The sequence below is a fragment of the Agrilus planipennis genome, unplaced genomic scaffold (genome assembly GCF_000699045.2).
Source record: "Agrilus planipennis isolate EAB-ADULT unplaced genomic scaffold, Apla_2.0 scaffold12, whole genome shotgun sequence".
NCBI lineage: Eukaryota > Metazoa > Arthropoda > Insecta > Coleoptera > Buprestidae > Agrilus > Agrilus planipennis.
The window spans coordinates 1259549-1281078 of record NW_020439003.1 but is presented as its reverse complement, the minus strand read 5'-3'; the positions used below and the strand labels follow the sequence as shown (position 1 = coordinate 1281078).

At 30.9% G+C, this 21530-nt stretch overlaps 4 protein-coding genes across 7 annotated transcripts in view; 3 read left to right on the top strand and 1 right to left on the bottom strand.

Annotated features, from left to right (window-relative positions):
* Positions 1–2378: 2378 nt before the first annotated feature.
* LOC108733325 lies at positions 2379–5475 on the top strand. The gene is made up of 4 exons (XM_018464425.1): positions 2379–2501; positions 3917–4084; positions 4692–4845; positions 4907–5475. The coding sequence occupies exons 1-4, from the start codon at positions 2427–2429 to the stop codon at positions 5059–5061; spliced, it is 552 nt and encodes a 183-aa protein (XP_018319927.1). The 5' UTR covers positions 2379–2426; the 3' UTR covers positions 5062–5475.
* Positions 4958–12957, bottom strand: LOC108733327. 3 transcript variants are annotated; one of them, XM_018464429.1, is made up of 6 exons: positions 12533–12953; positions 12425–12484; positions 11185–11393; positions 6812–6897; positions 6571–6724; positions 4958–6146 (listed from the first exon to the last, which is right to left on the bottom strand). In XM_018464429.1, exons 3-6 carry the CDS (start codon positions 11360–11362, stop codon positions 6079–6081), a joined length of 486 nt encoding a protein of 161 aa, XP_018319931.1. In that variant the 5' UTR covers positions 11363–11393; positions 12425–12484; positions 12533–12953; the 3' UTR covers positions 4958–6078. The 3 variants fall into 3 exon arrangements, with proteins under 3 accessions (XP_018319931.1, XP_018319929.1, XP_018319932.1); XM_018464427.1 differs by having other exon boundaries at positions 12425–12476; positions 12533–12951; XM_018464430.2 differs by lacking the exon at positions 12425–12484 and having other exon boundaries at positions 12533–12957.
* A 3431-nt stretch (positions 12958–16388) lies between these two features.
* The window catches only part of LOC108733316 (sensory neuron membrane protein 1), a 29043-nt gene continuing 23901 nt past the window's right edge, over positions 16389–21530 (top strand). For both annotated transcript variants that reach the window (XM_025975959.1, XM_025975958.1), the window contains exons 1-5: positions 16389–16964; positions 17040–17197; positions 18059–18206; positions 18669–18923; positions 19255–19469. In XM_025975959.1, the coding sequence (XP_025831744.1) occupies positions 16794–16964; positions 17040–17197; positions 18059–18206; positions 18669–18923; positions 19255–19469 (947 nt within the window). In that variant the 5' untranslated portion in view covers positions 16389–16793. The remainder of the gene's footprint in view (positions 16965–17039; positions 17198–18058; positions 18207–18668; positions 18924–19254; positions 19470–21530) is intronic.
* LOC112904858 (sensory neuron membrane protein 1-like) overlaps positions 20245–21530 on the top strand; it is a 3135-nt gene continuing 1849 nt past the window's right edge. Inside the window, exons 1-2 of the mRNA XM_025975965.1 lie at positions 20245–20563; positions 20879–21093. Of these exons, the coding sequence (XP_025831750.1) occupies positions 20345–20563; positions 20879–21093 (434 nt within the window). The 5' untranslated portion in view covers positions 20245–20344. The remainder of the gene's footprint in view (positions 20564–20878; positions 21094–21530) is intronic.

Sequence of the window (21530 nt, the reverse complement as noted above, 5' to 3'; positions counted from 1 at the left end):
TGACGATAAACATATGAAAATAAATGTGGCAGAGCACCAAGTACAAGGTATTGATAAGAAACGATATGACATTAACATTACATTAACGTCAAAATTGCAGTGGGTAATTTATTAGTAGTTAAGTACAATTTTTTATAAGTAGTGAAAACTGTTTAGTAATTTATCATTCTACTTCTTTTTGATTTCTAATTTATCAATTGCATACTATTTTGATAAATATGTAGGTATTTCGATAAATATATACATAGGTATTCATGTACATCGTCAATCTATGTTAATCTTGCTAACTTTGAACTCGAATATATTTTCTTTTTGAGCCTGTTACCTTGTAATGAAGGGCTCTGGTATTATTCCTTAAAATTAAAAAAGTGCTATACGTTATTAAATAAATAAATGTCATTAAAAAGCGTATTGAATGGGAATTTTTGATTTTCGACTTCATCTCCGGAATTTGTTTCTAACAGAAAATTAAATGTTCTCCCTGTTACAAGGCTGTAAGCATGAACTACATTGTGAAGTTTTATATTCCTTTAAGAGTTGAATAAACACTTTTTCATGAACTCTTTTGCGTTCTATAATAAGGTCTGCAATCCATTTCTGAAGTGCGGAGGTGTAATTAATACTTCTAGTTATCTAACAAATACCTCGAAAGAAGAACCTTTACATTTATTTTTGAAAAAGATAAAAACACAATTTACTAAATTTTAACATTTTATTTTTTACTAAGTACCTACAGAACTTATTTTAAATGTTCGTAAATTTTTTTCTAGAATCAACATTTACCTGTCGTTGTAATACTTATTGTAGAAGTATTGCGAATTTATATTCTTATCGTTATGGAAAACTAGAAACCTTTTTGTTTTATATTTATGCTTTGTTGTGTGAGAACTTATGGGATACGCCTAAATTAGTTGAAATAACAAGATTATTAACTTTCAACTATAATTAATGCAGCAAGTCAAAGTTTAAGTTCTTGTAACTTTACAACAAATTAAAATAGGAATGCCCAATTTTTTTATCTGGAATATCATAATCTAGAAAATTTATAATAATCATGCTGTAAATTATGTTATAAAATTTTGCATAAAATGCAGCAGTTTAGATAACATTTTTGGAGCACTCTGTACACTTACCGTAGTATCTGTTTCTGAAACGGAAACTATTCCCAATAAAAAGGCCAAATGTTGAGGACATGTTAGCCTCAGGCATGTGGATTATTAAAAGATTGCTAGGTATTGTAAGGACTTATTTTGAAGGATAATAAGTAATATTACGCAACAGAAGTTCATTTCGCAACTTGAAATTTGATATAAAGTACAAAACATTTTCTGTACCCCCATTGTATCATTTAATTATGAGAATATCAAATAACTTTTCTTATATAGGTAACAAAAAAAATTACACATATGTCACCTGCAGGCAGATTACATTCAATATTCCGTTATGAATTAAAGCGATTGTTAATATTTACTATAAATAATTTACTAACATTTAGTATGCTTAGATTTGTAGATGATATAGCAGTATTAGGATCTAGAAAGGAGGAGTTAGATGTTGCTTTAAATAAAATGGATGCGGTATTGACAAAACAATATTATACGAAAATAAATAAAAGTAAAACGAAAATATTGATATGCAAGGGAAGAAAAAGTAGAAAAAGAGCGAATATAAAGATATAAGACGAAAAATTAGAAGTGGCTGATTTTAAGTCAGAACGAAAGGAGTAGTAGGGATATAAAGCCAATGATAGCGCAGGGTTGAGTCGCCTTCAATAAAAATAAGTCACTTCTACGCTCGCGAACGGTTAATTTAGAAATTCGAAAAAGATTGTTAAAGGCGAATGATGAGGATACAGTGGATAGAGAATGTTAGAAATGAAGAGGTATTAGAAAGAATAGAAGAACAGAGGACTCTATGGAAGTCAATAAGAAATAGGCGAGATAAGTTCTTCTCTCTCGTCTCTTCTCAGGCATGAAGGTCTAGTCAGAGTCATATTAGAGACAGAAACAGGAGTTAAAAGGAGTAGAGGTAGACCTAGATTAGATTACTGTTCGCACATAGTTAAGGATGTGGGTTGTTCTAGTTTTGGGGAAATTTGAAGATTATTGCAATTTATGTAGGCATTAATAAGCAGTCTTGCAGAGCTAAATAGAAACGATTTATGAATACTGTCGAAATATTATTGTAAATATATTGTTTCGACTAAAAAATAAATACAATAAATAAGAAAAAGGTGGATTTATGAAAAAGAAAGTATCGGTATTGTTACAAATGAAACAATAATACGCTTTCCGGTATTATTGCAGTTGTTTTTAATGCAAGTTATCTTTATTATACCATTATCTTTGAGTAAAGCCAACCTTAGAAATTCACCTTATCCTCTTTTAGTCAGAGATCGATCAAACATAAATAATGTTAATGCAAATATGATGCTTTACAAGTTGCAGTGTTGTGCATTATTGTCAAAAGAACAGGCATATAAAGTCACATTGTTAAAATGCGTAAGTTTTTTGTATTTATTTTTGTTAGTTACATTTATTTTCAAACGTAATTATTTATTATTGTTAAGAACAATAAATAATGTTCTCCTTTGCATTCCCATCGTTCATTTTATATTAAATGTTGAAAATAAACTGGTATTTAGAACCTGAAAGATATTTTTTACAATTAAGTAATTAGATATTTGTTTTTTTTAATACCTTTTGTCGTTATTTGAAAATATGAAAATGAAGTTTTCTAAAACACTTATGTTTTAAACTCATACTATTTTACCTCGAACTACTTTTAAATCGACAAATTTAAGCTTAAGAAAATGTAATCCCTAACAAACAAGATAATATTGATCAGATAGATAATCTTTATTCATCATTACACCAGTTATATTTTTTGTGCAAGTAAAGAAATACCTTATAATACTTAATTTATGGATACATAAAATGAGAAAAGTCCGTAAAAGTTTTTTTGGCTCACAGTAAAACAATGAAAACCAAATTATTTTAGGCTCTGCTAAAACTTCGCCAAAACGAATATCCCATAATGTGACTGTCAAAATGTCCTTCCTGTCAATTGTTAACGACTAAGCCTTAAATTCTCAAAAAAGTTTCCTTCTTCATCAAATTGGCATATATATCCATTATCTCCCAAAAACTATTGAAATGTATCAAATTTGTTTCCATTTCATATCTGGTATTTGAAGAGCGGTCCTCTTTCGTTGAGGTATTTAAATATAAATATTAACTACTTTCTGTCGTCGATATGTAAATATTATTTGAATATTTTTTGTCTAATATTCATTTGCGGAATATTCATGCCTAAATAGGAACATCCCATTGGGCAATATTAGATTGTACTGGGTTATGCGGACTTACTATGGATTTCTTACAAGGTCCAAGACCCGTACATTTCATTACAACCAAATATTTATTGCATTTGGAAACGAATGGGAACATTTGACGCAAGATTCCATTTTCAGCAGTAATACATAATTTTCTACACAAAACTTTATGAATTTTTTCTTAACTTAACTTGCGTTATTTTGGCCATCCCTTTGGATATTTCATGAGGTAACAATTAGGGTTTCGATGTGTTGGTTTGCCTCATTATTTCCTTATATTGCGTCCGCATTTGTATCTAGAGTACCTAAACTGAAATCCAACCGAGAAGGGGCGACATCCCAAAACAACAGACTAAATACGTAACAATCGTGCTCTTATATCTTTTTATTTAAATTCTGACGGACCATGTCGAGAATTTAATAAATCCCACCAAATGTAGTATTGTACAAATGACGTTTATTACGGTGTTTGTAGTAATTCATTAGAAAGTCTTGTTAGTATAATGGTACATATAACAGTATATTTGCACCATTTGAAATAAATACCATTGCCTATTGGAAGAATCTTTTTGATTATTTCAGATAACAGACTTTCTTGCAATGTTATTGTTGATATATGGATTTTCAATTGGCAAAGAAGCAATACATGGAACAGAACAACAAACTGAAATACATTTTCTTCTCATAGATGCATTGGCAGCTGTTAGTTCATTTTTACTTACAATTCTTACTTGTGTTTCATTGATATCGGTAAGTTTTAAAAGTCAACTGAATCAGTTTAGGTACTGTTAAACAAAACCTTCGTGTTAGTGAACAACGTTCAAGGAAATTTTCTTCTAAAAGCGAATTTTGTGACAAGAAACTAAAGCAATTTTAGAAACGCAATATTCATTTTTTTATACGGTGTAATCTAAATTTATATCAGTGTTCTAAATTATAGGAAGATTAGGAGCTTATTATCTATCAAACTGTATTATAGAAAATTGTTAATATGTATTTTTATTATCAAGTTCTTATAATTATCATTAATAAAAACGTGGCGTTGACACATTAGATTTGAAAACGTTATCAAAACTCGACAAATTTTAGATTAGCACAAAACGATTTCCATTACAGTTTTAGATAATTTGCGAAACAAATTATTGTCGTTTCGTCATCGAACTATAAGAACGTGGTTACATTGGCGTAGCACCTAAAAGTTAATATTTAATTTTTATGACAAAATCTACTTCATTAATGTCTCTAAAATGTTCAAAAATGGGTTTACATCTACAATTCATACTAAGCGTAACATATTTACCTTATAAATTTTGTTTAAAGACTGTTGTACCTAATTTTAATTTTCTTTTCTTTGCAGTCATGTCTTGTAGGTTTTGGAATTTGCCTATTATTTGGTATGATTCACTGTACACTGTTCCTCCTAACTATTTTTGTATTTGGGGTAACTTATATGACTCCACCATCACACTATATTGTTTCCATTTTTATAGCAGTGTCGGTAATATACGCGGGTAGGAAATGCAATGTTAATAAGGTTTCTTCCGTTCAACTTCATTTCCTTGTATTTTTTAGGCTTTCTGTGCGCTACTAACCTCATCTTGGTTATGTTTTATTTTACATATAGGGAGCGATTGATAAGAAAACAGAATTGTCAAGGCTCATCTCCAAAGATTTCAATTTCTTCGAGTGAAACTAATTTTTCAGGTGTTGCTATAACGCGAATTTAACTACGTCATCGTACTTTGCAAAGGAATTTTTACAAGCTAGTTATCTATACCGTACGTCAGTGATATTAATGAGTCCTTTATTAAACTTTTTTTGTACCTAATTTTTCATTTTTTTTATCACTCTTCAAAATTGTAATAACTGCTCTAGACACATATGATTAGTAGGAATTAATCTCAATTTCTAATAAATGTACAGTTATCATATTATAATCCGAAAGTATTGACGTATTTTAGTTGTGTAACTTTTCTGCAACAACTTTTTAAAATATGTGATATTATTTCTCTCCAAAATGACCGCTGTTTAGGGGAAATAATGTAATGTTGATTGAAATGTGCTTGACGTGTAATGTTTTTCTGCTTTTTGTGAAGATATTAGTTTGAATAAAGGCTGATCGGGTGTAAAGTTAAATAAAATGTATTTTGATTATTGCTAATAGGTATTCATAAACAACGTCCGACTACAAAAATTTAAATCTAGTTTAAATAATAAAATTGGAGTATCTATGTATTTTATTCGATAAATTTTCAAATTAAATATTTTTTACATCAAAAGATACATAATATAAAAGCATATTTTCTTATTTTAGAATAAATTTATTCTAATTATCAATCCGCTAAAAGTAAAAGCATAAAAGTATTGACATTAATAAATTATCAACTTTAAGCAAAATCTTCATCATCTACTATTATTTGTAAAAATATAAGCTGCTATAGACGCTATCAATCATCCTTCTGAAAAATGCACCATACTGCGCTGGTAAATGCATCAATTAATTTAATGTTAATCAGTTAGGAACTTATTTCAATAGTGGGCACCAGAGTATGTACCAATATTAGCACAAATAGATTTACAGATTTTCTCGTCCTGTGTCCTGTATTCCAACTTTATATTACTAAATCTTTTTACAAATTTTAAACAATAAAATATATACTATAATGAAAATAGTTTGCTTCAGGAATATCGATGAAGCTATGGAACCGTGCAGACGAAATAGATAAGTAGTTTCACTGATTTCTTCAGAAATTCAATCTCTTCAAATATATGTAGTAATTACGGACAAGGAAAATGTTGTAACCACCTATCACTAGAAAAGAGAAAATACCTCTAAATATTTCTAAAAATTCTTCAATAATTACTCATATATTTATTAATATTTTTAACTTTTATTGGGCGTACGTTGACAAGATGCAAATATCGTATGTACTTAGAATACATATTATACGAAGTAATACTCTCTAAAAATTAATTAGTGGATTTTTACTAATTTGCAATTAATAATGGTCAATCATCTTCACAATTATAATAGTACCACTGCAAACTAGTGAATATTAACTGAATTGGTAAAAAATAAATTAGTAAATGAAAAATATTAACTGAATCAATATGTCTTGGTAAAAAGTTCTATGGAATAATATGGAGTTTGTCGTTCATAAACTCAAACAAATTTTTTTAACATAATTGTTTTCTTGCGTTAATAAGCTGTTCGGTATTATTATTAAATTACTTACACGACACTATTGATGCAATTAGTAGATGCCCAGTGAAGAATGCAACATGGCTTGCATTAGAATGTCTTACAAGAGCTGCAATTGTGCCCAAGATGTAAACTGCCAAACTAATCGGGTTGAGTATCAGCCAGGGAAGTAATAACAGGGGACGATTCTGTAAACATATTTTTTCATTGACTTATTTACCAAAAAACATTGAGTTTAATGTAGCTTCAGATCATGATTTAGATCTCATTATTACCGTAAGTGCTCCAAATATGATCATGATTGAAAACACACACTGCAACGCGTTTGCAATACTCAAGATGACCAGGACAGTTTTCAGAACTGAAAATAAGAACAAATACTAATTGTAAGTAATATATATTGCAGTCAAAATTACTGAAATATTGTAATAACTGGAAGGAATGTATATATGAGTTATAAAATAAATTATAATTCAATAACACCGTGGATCGCACATAGGGTTGCCACCTTTTCAGGCTTTACATAAAGTATTTCTCGACTAAAAGGTTAAAAAAAATGCTGTCGCTCTTAAATACGTTAATAGCTTCTAAACATGGCAAACAAAGATCTAAGTAAACTAAAAGTTCATTTTTAATTAGTTTTAATGAAGCTTTATTCCTGTCGTCCCGCCACTTTGCGTTCATAACAGAGAATACTCTTTCTGTAAATGCTGAAGTNTTGGTTAAAAATTTTAATAATTAACATACTAATAATAAAGGAAGACTTCGTGCAGATATCAAAGACTCGACAACATGTAATTTTTTTTCACACACGCTACTCGGCAAATTGCCGACGTCATTGTTAGGAATTACTGCAAGGATTCAAAAAGCTATTGTTAAATGTAACATGCTCTATACTTTCGTAATAAGTAGTAGTATATAGTCTATGCTTTTTTAACTTTTATTAATTACTACATAGTACTTGTTAGTTATACATTATCAGGTATGTAAACAGTGGAATCATTAGAAGATTAGAGTAGAAAAAATCGAAATATTTGTAAAAGACTTAAGAAAGTCCTTATGGTTACTTATTATTTCATTTCTAGTGAAGAGTTTTAAGTCACTTCTATGATTGCGAACGGTTAATTTAGAAAGCCAAAAAAATTTTAAAGGTGTAGGTATGCCTCGAGTAAGGCTCTGTACGGGTGCGAAACATGGATGGCAGGCTTGACGAAAAAAAAGGTTAGAAGCGGTGTTATAGGCGAATGATGAGGATACTGTGGTTAGAGAGGGTTAAAAATGAAGAGGTATTAGAAAGAGTAAGAGAACGGAGTCAATAAGAAGCAGGCGACTCAGCAGAAACAGGAGTTTAGAGGGGTGAGGTAGACCTAGATTAGATTACTTTTCACAAACAGTTAAGGATGCGAGGAGTTCGAGTTTTGAGGAAATGTAAAGATAAGTTCAGGGTAGGAAAGAGTGAAGAAGTGAAGAGTGTCCAACCAGTTTTAGGACGTACGACCTTATGATGATGATGCAGACATCTAAAGATTTTCGCGTTTCATCTGACATGTATTAAGTTTTCTTTAAAGTGTAATATAAACGAATATCGGCGAGCAGTATTTGTACAAAGTTTTATCATTTGTTTGCTCTATCTACTGACCTACTACAGATTTGATCAATAAAATACTTCGTTGAAGTATTCGTGTTTAAAACAGTTTAGTAACAATCAACTATTATCAAATGCAAGTTTTCTTTATTTTGGAATTTGATTTGCTGTAAACTTGTTAGCAGTTACCGTAAGTTTCCACTAACGTCAGTTGAAGTTTTTATAATTCAGTAGATAGAGTGAACAAAATAAAAAAGCTAAATATTAGCTTTATTTACATTTTTAAGAAGATCTGGATAACAATGTAAACTTATAAGTAGTATTTCTTAGAGTCTTCATAAATGTAAAAGTTTAGATCGCCTGCACAGGGTTCTGTAGTTGATCAAGCAAGTTGTCATCCATGAAAGGATTTCGAAACTTTACAATTCTTTAACCCAATACACTAAAAGAGATAGTACAGATAAAATGAATGATCGATTTCAAAGTTTAATAACTCATTAGTTTAAGAATAAAGGCTTTCACGGCCGGAATCCATAGTAGAATGCAGATTCGGGCTATAGGGCCGTGGTCTAAGTGAACGATTCCGTCCAGACGAACTATAGAATGTCACCTCAAGGTAGGCCTAGTGGCGTCATCTCTTGGTTAGGCCGGAAACTTATCAATCCACCCTCGTAGAGTACAATACTTTATAATAAAGTACGGGTGGCAACCCCAATCGCACAAGTCAAAATTGACTTAAAGTAGGTTCAAACAGATCCAATACAAATTGAAGATAGAAACACATATAAGATAAAAAACAAATGGAACATGATGTTAGAGAGCGAAGTCCCAAAAAGAAATCAGGGACGAAGTGGACCAAACGAAAAAAAAAATTAATACATGGAAGATTATATCACAGAGATTAGTGATAAATGAGTCAGTGTGAAAATAATAGTAACAATAAATAATTATCTACTGAAGATGTTTCACATGATTAAGGGCAAAATATCATCGAGAGATAAGTTGACGTAATTCACAATCTTCAATGTTGCTGTAAACAACACCATGAATATATAATTTCTACGCTTTAGTTTATGTTCGTTTGACAAATGTATGCACCTTTTCAATAATACTAAATAAAAAGAATGCAAAATACACATTAAAGTTTGCATTTACTGATGCTTCAAATTGTGTTTTCGTGGTTTATCGTGGTGCTTCTAATTAAATATCATTAGCGTAACCAAGGACGTCGTAATAATGAACTCATCATTAAGCGATTGTTAAATGTGTTTACAGTGTTTAAAGCATGAATGATGAACTAACCGTGACAATGTTAATAATTCCGAAAAACACAACAGGATTATTTACTTTTGATACAAAAGCGTACAAACTGAATTTAAAAAATACAACTTTAAGTACCAAGGAGTCCTGATTCTCATATTTCTTTTATATTTTTAAGTTCTTCTTGAACTCTGAAAAAGAGGTAGACAATTGGACAATGACCCATCTTTTAATCTAAAGAGTGGGTCTTTTGGAATAACGTCACAGTGATAAAATAACATTATATACGCTAATAATATTTGTATCCGATTAGATAACACAATAAGAGAATTCGTGATTAAATACTAAAAAATGTGTAAATACGTAGATTTTGGCTTTACATTTATCCATAGCTTCACAGGAATTAGTAGCGAGTCTGATTGCAAAACAATGAAGTAATCAGAGTCGTATTACGGATATCAAGCATGCTGTAATTGATTAATTCGTTGAATGTTTTGTTATGTAAATTACTTAATAAGTAAGTAATTGATTCTGTATTAAAAAGCGAATTCGAAAAGCTCAAAACGCTTACTTGAAAAGCGCTTAAATATTGATGACTTTATTCGCCCTTTTGCAAACTAGTGGTGGTTCTAAGGAGTTATTCATAAACGTATGAGTTAAACCATTAAAATTTATGGTTCCCATTTCCAGTTTTTAGTATGTAACTCTTTAAAGGTGTATGTTTAGAGTGCGGCGCTATACGGGTGCGAAACATGAACGGTGGGCGCGGCGGAAAAGAAAAGCTTAGAAATGTTGAGGATACCGTGGATAGAGAAGAATAGGAGAACACAGGACTCTATGGTGGTGAATAAGAAATAGGCGAAATAGGTTGGTAGAACACCGTCTTAATCATGAAGAGTCAGAGACATATTAGAAGCGGAAACAGGAGTTAAGAGGAGTAGAGCTAGATCTAGATTAGATTACTGTTCACAAACAATTAAGAATGTGGGATGTTCTAGTTTTAGGGAAATGCGAAGATTAGCTCAGGATAGGAAAGAGTGGAGGTGCGTGTCCAAGCAATTTTAGGACTGACGACCTTATGATGATGATAATGAACTCTTTAATAATTAATTGTGCAGAAGTTAGTATAATCGCCTTAATTTGACAACAATACACACTGGCGTATTTTGTGGGCTTTGGATTTTTTCTTTTCTTTTTATCAAGTGTTTTGATGGCATACTGGCTAATATTTTAACTGACTTTGATCTCATTTTGATCATAAATTAATGTGTTGGTGAATTCACTTCCTTGCTCCGATTATTCAACTTTTCCAAACATAGATTACAGATTGGAAATCAAAGAGAACAAATTTTTTGATCGATTTGATCGATCATTTGATGTAGAACGTGACTATAGAAACTAGTGAGTTGGAAATTTCTTATTTATTCTGTTGCCCTCTGCATTCAGATGTAAAATGTAATGAGAAACAAAAACCCAAATGTTTTTGTTTGATGACTACCCAAATATCTTTTGTTCTTTGGATGATACATTTTTTTATCTTTACAAATATATTCTTAGTTTCGGTAGGGTCAATGTATGATTGCTATTGAACATATGATTTTGTTGAAACCTACTGAATCAGGCGACCATGGTCTTTTAAATAAAAAGTTTTCGTAAACTCCAATAAGAAACTGAAAACTTACCATTTAGGGGTTAGACCGTTTCAGTGATATGGCCGAAATGACAAGCATTACAGTAATACTTTTAAATTTAACGAATTGTATTAGTTCGTATGTTACGTGCTAGAATTGAGAAGTTCCTTACCATGCATTTCAGGTATTACTGATGTGTCTGCCAATTCAAGAAGTTCGTGAGGATGTTCAGCATATGCTGCACATAGTACGAAAGATATGAAAGACAAAATACTTTGGAAAATGCCGATAAGTATTGTTGCCTTCTTCAAACCCAGTCCGCAAAAGTATTCCGTCATTTCAGTTGTCATTTTTGCTTATTTTCTTTTGAAAATGATATATCTGTAATATCATACAAGCGTTAAAAAATTGTTTAAAAATTCTTCTTATCGTGGTAGGAAAATAACAGTGCACAGCATTTTATGTGTGCAAAGAAAAAAGGGTACCTACTGATTACAATTTTATAGGTTGATTTATTGCGTTGATAGCAGTAATCGTTTTTTATTGAATATATAACGTTATTCAATTAGAAACTAAAAATACATTTCGACACAGATGTAACATACAACAAAGTCATGAAGATTATTATCATGAATACTTCAACTTCGCCATTAAAGCAGGGACGTAGCTCTAGGGGTGAGCCAAGACTTATGAATTGAAAGTCCTATCTCATTCTTAATACCAACCCAACCCGACATTAGCAATTAATAAAACGTACAATTTAATTCGGCACGCATTAAACTTGACTTAATTCAAGACGCTTTGTTTGATTTAAAATTATGCAGTTTTTATTTATTTATGTAAAAAAATATTACTTTGTTCAAAATCATGAGCTTTCGCGATTTATCTCTCGATGTATGTGATTGCTAAATTACATACACCTAAGAAAATTTCATTTCCTGACTGAGGGGTAGTGAAATGTAGAATATAAACAATATGGGAGGAAATGGACATGCTGTCTGAGACATTTTTTTACTTTTCCTGCCTAGGTAGTAGTATTATTACATAACTGAGTTTTGTAAGATATACACTTAAGGTAGGTCATTTTTATAGAGTCATGACGTTTTGGGAAATAGGAAACTTGAACTATGCCGAAAAAGAAGCTGACTACATACCTGCATTAAAGTTAAGTAAATATGTGTATATAAACTATTGCTTATGAAAAAACGAAAGCTGTTCGTACCTATACATAATATCTTAAGTAGACTTGAGGTCAATAAAAGACTAAACAATTCAATATAATTAATTTTGTGTTCTCAATTCTTACGTTTTACGTACTTATTTGCTAGTTCGATGATGTATAATTTATATTTCAAATTTTTTGTTCTGTAATATCAACCATTACAATGAAAAAATATGTTTTGCCTACTTACTTATTCACCTATTTCTTTCACAGAAGGACTGCTAACTATGAAGTAAAATCACCTTGAAAACTTTAAAGTTAATTTCTAACAAATTTTTGTTGTTACAGTTAAACTTACTTGGAGCTATATGCTAATGGGTACACTTTAAATTTACCAAACAATGAATACGCTTAAACCTTTGTGGTAAGAATTTTGTCTAGATTTCTTGTGTTACCAGTTCTATCCAAGCACTAATACGTACACATACCGTTCACATACTCGTATAAAGCGTTAGCGTGGGCACTCACTTCAAACAGAGGTGAAATCAGTTTTATTCCAAATGTCCTCGCGACCAAACAACAATAGTTGAGCCAGAATTGCACTCGCTTTACGAATTAAAAACTGTGAAGGTCTTTAAAAACGGAAATCGTTATAATGAAAGCGACTGAACCGATTCAATCGGCTCTCTCCAAGTCGGCATCTCTCTAGATCGAAATATTCCAAACATAACTAAAAATTAACCATTTTTAAAATCCGATTTCGTAATTCAACTTTACCAATTTGCCACTCTAGCACTTTTAACAAACCTTTTAGATAAACTAATCGAACAGCTTCTTGTTTTACTGTAGGATGCTTTTACTAATTAAGACAATATAGAAACGTAATTCTTTTGCATTAAACAAGTAGTGTGCAGTTGAAGTTGCCCAGAAAAAAAAGAATTTGCTTATTCTGCAATCTCGTTATAGTTGACTGATTATGTTCATTAAATTTGTTGGGTTTGTTAACTGCATTTTCCATCTAAACTCTGTTCTGCGGAATGAGCGATAAATTAATTAGCTCCAAACGCAAAAAATATACACACTAGGTTTTACATGATTAAAAACAAAGTAATTTTTTTTACAATTCTGTTTCTAAAAAATGTTGTTCTGTTAGTTGGGTTGCAGTATTAGCTTTGGTACATTTTACATGAAAGCTTTAAAAAGGTCAAATCGTTACGTTAATTTTCGAGTGGACAGAATTTTATATTTTCTTTTACAAGTTAGCAAAAAAATAAATAAAAATTCCATGTTTTGAAGTTTTAGTAGAAAATTCTTTGAAAAAATGGCATGTACCTTCTGTTGGCATAAAAGTGTGAAAGCTAGCTGTGACCTTGAAGTAGCTATCTGAAATGAAAATGAAGATTTCCCACCCTTATGCCATCGAAAGATTCTTTCCAATTTATTTACAACGGCATAACTAAAACTTCCTATCTTTTCATTAGCATGCAATTTGGTAACACGTTAAATTTTATATTATTTTTTTTATAAATGCATTCGGCCGTTGTAGCCCTTTTTGGGCTATTGCAGATTGAATGCCTTGCAGTACTAGGCCTTAAAACACCTTTAACCAACTTACGATACATACATGGCATACAATATGAAAACTCAACTCCTTCTGAAAACAAAATCCTAATTTTATCTTTTTTTTAATTTTCACTTAGATCGGTCAAGAGCAATTGATCTTTTTTATTGAGGGGTAAATTATCAACCCCAAAAAAGGCATGCGCTATAAGATTGAGGAACTCCACCTGTCAACAGCTCCATGTCTGTTATTACTGAAATGAAAATATTGTTGAATACTCTTAATAATTCCACATAAATACACACATTCCCCTATTGACAATAGAACCCATATCGTAAAAGAGGAATTTTAAAAATGCGTGCTAGTTTCTCACGATTGATCGATGTCCCCCTCGTAATAAGGAGTCGTTGGTTAAAAATTTTAATAATTAACATACTAATAATAAAGGAAGACTTCGTGCAGATATCAAAGACTCGACAACATGTAATTTTTTTTCACACACGCTACTCGGCAAATTGCCGACGTCATTGTTAGGAATTACTGCAAGGATTCAAAAAGCTATTGTTAAATGTAACATGCTCTATACTTTCGTAATAAGTAGTAGTATATAGTCTATGCTTTTTTAACTTTTATTAATTACTACATAGTACTTGTTAGTTATACATTATCAGGTATGTAAACAGTGGAATCATTAGAAGATTAGAGTAGAAAAAATCGAAATATTTGTAAAAGACTTAAGAAAGTCCTTATGGTTACTTATTATTTCATTTCTAGTGAAGAGTTTTAAGTCACTTCTATGATTGCGAACGGTTAATTTAGAAAGCCAAAAAAATTTTAAAGGTGTAGGTATGCCTCGAGTAAGGCTCTGTACGGGTGCGAAACATGGATGGCAGGCTTGACGAAAAAAAAGGTTAGAAGCGGTGTTATAGGCGAATGATGAGGATACTGTGGTTAGAGAGGGTTAAAAATGAAGAGGTATTAGAAAGAGTAAGAGAACGGAGTCAATAAGAAGCAGGCGACTCAGCAGAAACAGGAGTTTAGAGGGGTGAGGTAGACCTAGATTAGATTACTTTTCACAAACAGTTAAGGATGCGAGGAGTTCGAGTTTTGAGGAAATGTAAAGATAAGTTCAGGGTAGGAAAGAGTGAAGAAGTGAAGAGTGTCCAACCAGTTTTAGGACGTACGACCTTATGATGATGATGCAGACATCTAAAGATTTTCGCGTTTCATCTGACATGTATTAAGTTTTCTTTAAAGTGTAATATAAACGAATATCGGCGAGCAGTATTTGTACAAAGTTTTATCATTTGTTTGCTCTATCTACTGACCTACTACAGATTTGATCAATAAAATACTTCGTTGAAGTATTCGTGTTTAAAACAGTTTAGTAACAATCAACTATTATCAAATGCAAGTTTTCTTTATTTTGGAATTTGATTTGCTGTAAACTTGTTAGCAGTTACCGTAAGTTTCCACTAACGTCAGTTGAAGTTTTTATAATTCAGTAGATAGAGTGAACAAAATAAAAAAGCTAAATATTAGCTTTATTTACATTTTTAAGAAGATCTGGATAACAATGTAAACTTATAAGTAGTATTTCTTAGAGTCTTCATAAATGTAAAAGTTTAGATCGCCTGCACAGGGTTCTGTAGTTGATCAAGCAAGTTGTCATCCATGAAAGGATTTCGAAACTTTACAATTCTTTAACCCAATACACTAAAAGAGATAGTACAGATAAAATGAATGATCGATTTCAAAGTTTAATAACTCATTAGTTTAAGAATAAAGGCTTTCACGGCCGGAATTCAGACGTTTCGTCAGCTACTGCGGCTGACATCCTCAGTGGTAGTGCTGCGTTGACAACGTGAACGTAGATTATATATCTCGAAGTCTCGAAAGCGACTGGGTCAGCCATCTTCATTCTACTAACTCATTAGTTGTTATATATATCTCTCATACCAAATCAATGAACATAAGTTCAATGTGTAATTGGTCATTAATTGACCTTAGACAATGGGATGTTAAAGAACAGACCCAAAAATTGACGGAAGTTTCACTTATGTAAACTTTGGTATAATGACATGAAAAAGTTCGATAATTGGATCGAAGAAGTGAATCCATTCTCGCAACAGTATATAGCAAATTCGGTTAGAAAACTAAAGGTTGCATTTGCTATCAATAAAACAAAAGGAAAAATCAAACCAAAACAAAACAAAGTGTAGTGGCTGTTTTGAAACACTTGACCTTCCTTAGACGTATAGTTGAGAAGCTTTTAAACTGATAAATAAAAGTAGGAAGACTTGAGTTATTAAACTTGACGTTTATTTTATTTATTTCGTTTTATTTTATCTTTGAAAGATTCAAAACTGCTTAATTATCACTTAAAATTAAAAAATTAGTAAGTGGTTGTGATTACAGTAGATTACGGAATGTCTGTTAATTTTTCTTGTTTTTTAAGATACATGAAGATTGGAAAAACTTTGGCGGTTGTTGTAGAACAAACAGAATAGCTCAAAACCCCAACGCCAAAACACGACACTGTAGTTGTCCGAAGCACTTTTCTGTAACAAAGTTACCTTTTTCAGGGACTGAAGTAAACTGTAGTTGAGCTATTCTGTTTGTTCTGTTTTTTAAGAATTAATATCCACCATTTTCATGATATAAAATTTAAATAAATTAATCAAATCCAAGCATTTTGTGTGTTTGAATGAATTAATTGAGTCCAGTCAACTAGTATATAAGAAAAAGAAGAAACTTTTAAACTATTAGAATCAAGCTTCAGAAATTATGCACCAATGCCTATTCAAGAAACCATAATTTACGCTTTGCATTAGTGTGTAATTAAGTGCGTATAGGTAAGAAAATGGCGATACTAATTCAACGGTGACATTACCTTGTACAAATTCGCTTGTCATTCATTATTACATTTATTCGTATTAGTTCGCTTTGTTATATTATCATCCCCCACTTTGAACTTGACAGTGGTACCTATTGGAAGTTTCTGTATTAGTAACGGTCAACCTATTAGTAAGGTACACTACATTACATCGACTTATGCATGAGAATAATCGAATCATACAAAGTTATAAAAATTATTTCGAATTTGACTAAAACAAACAACATGACCTTTGCCGGTAAAGTTGCTATAGCCTCTGGAATAGTATTTGTTGTTGTTGTTATTTTTGGATTTATAATGTTTCCGAAAATGGTGAAAAGTAAAGTGAAGCAAGTACGTATAAAAATAAATAAAATTAATTTAATTCAACACTATTAAAGTGGTGTACTTCTTGTTTTTCTTCATTAGCAAGTAGCACTAAAACCTGGTAGTGAAATAAGAAAAATGTACATGAAGACCCCGTTTGCTTTGGACTTTAAAGTTTATATGTTTAATATTACTAATGCCGAAGCCGTACTTAATGGGGAGAGTCCAGTGTTAGATGAAATTGGACCCTATTGTTACGAGTAAGTCAAAAAGCACCGTACTTAGAATTTCAAGTGGAGGAAATAATTACAGAATTTGACATGATGGAAATAATTAAAACACGACTTAGACCAATGGTACAAACTTGCATTTACCAAGTCTGGTTATACATTTTTTGAGTCAATTCAAAATAATTTCATCAATGTTTCACATTAAAAATGTATTCTATTAGGACATATTTTAGGTCCCACATACATCATAATTTAATTTTGAAATAAATGAACAAGAACAAATTTTATTTATGTAAGGGTTTTAATTTTCAAAAATTTTGAAACTAATTTCAAAACTCATTTTTCAAGGAATCAGAACATCATGTTTCTAATTTTAAGATTGCATGTCACTGGACAAATTTCATTAGAAGACGATGATAAATTCATAATCATCAAATCGATTATTAAACGTAATGTTCATCAGCCTCTATAATTATAAACAGTTCTAGACATCTTCAGCCATTAATAGTTATGGCTAAGTACTTTATGAATTTTCAAATAAATGACTATGCAGTTGCAATTTTGGTAAATATTTAAAAATAACAATTTATCGGTAATACTAATTCTCTAAACGTTGAAGTATGTGAATATTTGGGTTATTTCTAATTGCCACAAAACAATAGAAAATAAGATAGCCCAAATAATTCTTATTGAAAATAAATCATAAATTGATTTCTGTTTTCGTTTCGATATACTTTTGTTCCTATCTTAAAAAGAAAAGTGTATTGAAAAGGTAGTTTTTAAAAGTAACGACACCTTTTAGTAGTTGTTTACTTGGTTACTCATCCAATGTTTCAATGCATTTTGTTAAAACTTTTTTAATCAATATTTCTAATTGTCATAAACTTACAGTTTGTGGAAAGAGAAAGTCGATCCTATAGACAATGAAGTTAATGACACTCTAACATATAAGGGAAAAATGACGTGGATTTTTAATAAAGCCAAATCCGCACCATTAACAGGGGATGAAATGGTTACTATTCCACATCCGTTAATTCTGGTAAATTATTGCTTTTAAAAAGAACTTAAAGATAAAACAGTGATCAATTATTTATTATTATCGAAACCAGGAAACGATTTATTAAAAAGGGTAACAATGTTAGGCTGGGTAACATAAAAAGTAACTACGTATTACAACTAAATTTTTTAGTTAGTCAATAGAAAGTTTGTTTTTCTTTGCGAGAAATAAGCAAGTAAATAATTAATTTAACACAATAAAAAAAATATTTAACTTCCATAGTAACTGAAAACTTTTCTTGGATATACTTCTTCAAAGTCAACAAAGTTTGTCTTAGCAAGAACGATACATTTAAATGATAAAAAAGTTGTTTCATTTTTTAGACTTCTACTTTTTTTGTTCATAGAGTATAAAGTACCTATTTTATTTACACTGTAACCAATATGCATTAAAAAACAACCACCACTAATAAGATGAGTTGGTTCAGTTTTTAATAAACCGCAGGGCATAGCTGTTGCTGTTGCTAGGGACAAACCAGCAATGTTATCGCTAGTTTCGAAAGCATTAAATTCAATCTTTAATAATCCACCATCGCCCTTCATTACCGCTACAACGAACGAAATCCTCTTCGAAGGTTTGACTGTTTACTGCAATGTGACGGATTTTGCTGGGAAGGCGGCTTGCGCTCAGATAAAATCGGAAGCAAAAAATGTAATATACATCAGCGACAAGATATTTAAATTGTCCTTTTTTGGAGATGTAAGTAATGGAACATTTATTTTCAGTCATTTTCATTACGTTTCACGAAATACAATAAAACATTACCCGGTTAATATTTAATATTTTTCTCGTTAATTTGAGGTAATTTTCAGCGAATNATAGGAGGTGCGAATAAAAATTTAATTTTAGACATTAATATTATAACATTACTTACATTGGCAAAATACTGAAGCTCTAAAAAAAACATTTGAAGGAAAAGAAGAGGAAAATGTTTTTCAATAATCTGTCATCTTCATTCTTTTCAAAAGTAGTTTCCTTTCATGTTTATTGAATATACCTAGTGCATTGATTTTATATTGTTTCGATTTAGAAAAACGGTACGGTTGATGAGAGGCCATTCACGGTTAAGCGGGGATTAAAAAATTATAAGGATATTGGAAGGGTTGTTGAGTTTGACAATAAACCAAATATGAATGTTTGGCCCACAAAGGAGTGTAATGAGTATCACGGTACTGATTCGACAATTTTTCCACCCCTTCTTCAAAAGGAAGAAGGTATTGTCGCATTTTCCCCCGATATTTGTAGGTAAGACTATTTGTTTATTCTCTGTCAGTATTTCGATAGGAAATTTAATTGTTTCTAACAGTAAGATTCAGGAGTTTACAGCAGGTTAACGATCGATTGTTAAATATTAAATAATCGCCTATGAATTTCTAATTACAAGAAATAAGGTAAACTTTTACTACATTTTATTAACTCATTCATTCAATGCACCTTATTAGCGTATAATTAAGGAAAGAACTGATTACCTACTCATACAAAATTTTATAAAGGCGTTACAAATTCCGACTAAGTATTTGAATTTCATTGAAATTCCTCTTTGTTACTATAACCAGTAAATATATGCACCTACGAAATGTTTCTGTACTAAACACAGACTGATTTTTTGGTTTTTAAAAATTTATCAAAGTAAGTTGAAAACTATTTGAGAAGCAATTATAATTGTTCTCAAGATAGACAAAAATTCTTGGATATACACGGTGAATCCCTAAGCCGAAATCGGTCATTCATACACGTATATTTCAAAATAGAAAAAAGCATTTCAAATAAAAGTTGTATAAAGTTAAGTGTATAATATCGTAAAAATATTATCAAATGTGATAAACTTCCTGTTATACCGGAAATCCACAGTAACTTCGTTATCCTAAATTATTACATTTTTGAATTCCCTATGAAAAACAATATCAGTTTATTAAAATAAATTGAACCTGGTTCGCACCTTTCTGGAGTTATTCCACATTTCTAGGAAAATTTGACGTTTATAGTGTTTGGCGCCATTTTAAATATTTACACTGTAACCAATATGCATTAAAAAACAACCACCACTAATAAGATGAGTTGGTTCAGTTTTTAATAAACCGCAGGGCATAGCTGTTGCTGTTGCTAGGGACAAACCAGCAATGTTATCGCTAGTTTCGAAAGCATTAAATTCAATCTTTAATAATCCACCATCGCCCTTCATTACCGCTACAACGAACGAAATCCTCTTCGAAGGTTTGACTGTTTACTGCAATGTGACGGATTTTGCTGGGAAGGCGGCTTGCGCTCAGATAAAATCGGAAGCAAAAAATGTAATATATATCAGCGACAAGATATTTAAATTGTCCTTTTTTGGAGATGTAAGTAATGGAACATTTATTTTCAGTCATTTTCATTACGTTTCACGAAATACAATAAAACATTACCCGGTTAATATTTAATATTTTTCTCGTTAATTTGAGGTAATTTTCAGCGAATAAAAATTTAATTTTAGACATTAATATTATAACATTACTTACATTGGCAAAATACTGAACCTCTAAAAAAAACATTTGAAGGAAAAGAAGAGGAAAATGTTTTTCAATAATCTGTCATCTTCATTCTTTTCAAAAGTAGTTTCTTTTCATGTTTGTTGAATATACCTAGTGTATTGATTTTATATTGTTTCGATTTAGAAAAACGGTACGGTTGATGAGAGGCCATTCACGGTTAAGCGGGGATTAAAAAATTATAAGGATATTGGAAGGGTTGTTGAGTTTGACAATAAACCAAATATGAATGTTTGGCCCACAAAGGAGTGTAATGAGTATCACGGTACTGATTCGACAATTTTTCCACCCCTTCTTCAAAAGGAAGAAGGTATTGTCGCATTTTCCCCCGATATTTGTAGGTAAGACTATTTGTTTATTCTCTGTCAGTATTTCGATAGGAAATTTAATTGTTTCTAACAGTAAGATTCAGGAGTTTACAGCAGGTTAACGATCGATTGTTAAATATTAAATAATCGCCTATGAATTTCTAATTACAAGAAATAAGGTAAACTTTTACTACATTTTATTAACTCATTCATTCAATGCACCTTATTAGCGTATAATTAAGGAAAGAACTGATTACCTACTCATACAAAATTTTATAAAGGCGTTACAAATTCCGACTAAGTATTTGAATTTCATTGAAATTCCTCTTTGTTACTATAACCAGTAAATATATGCACTTACGAAATGTTTCTGTACTAAACACAGACTGATTTTTTGGTTTTTAAAAATTTATCAAAGTAAGTTGAAAACTATTTGAGAAGAAATTATAATTGTTCTCAAGATAGACAAA

Excerpts from the sequence above, each read along its gene's own strand:
- LOC108733325 (XM_018464425.1), top strand. The coding sequence starts at position 2,427 with ATGATGCTTTACAAGTTGCAGTGTTGTGCATTATTGTCAAAAGAACAG. Across the intron at positions 2,502-3,916 it reads AAGTCACATTGTTAAAATGC|ATAACAGACTTTCTTGCAAT; the intron begins GTAAGTTTTTTG and ends TGATTATTTCAG. Across the intron at positions 4,846-4,906 it reads AGTGTCGGTAATATACGCGG|GCTTTCTGTGCGCTACTAAC; the intron begins GTAGGAAATGCA and ends TGTATTTTTTAG.
- LOC108733327 (XM_018464430.2), bottom strand. The coding sequence starts at position 11,362 with ATGACAACTGAAATGACGGAATACTTTTGCGGACTGGGTTTGAAGAAG. Across the intron at positions 6,725-6,811 it reads TCATATTTGGAGCACTTACG|AATCGTCCCCTGTTATTACT; the intron begins GTAATAATGAGA and ends ATATGTTTACAG. Across the intron at positions 6,147-6,570 it reads AATTGCATCAATAGTGTCGT|TGATAGGTGGTTACAACATT; the intron begins GTAAGTAATTTA and ends TCTCTTTTCTAG.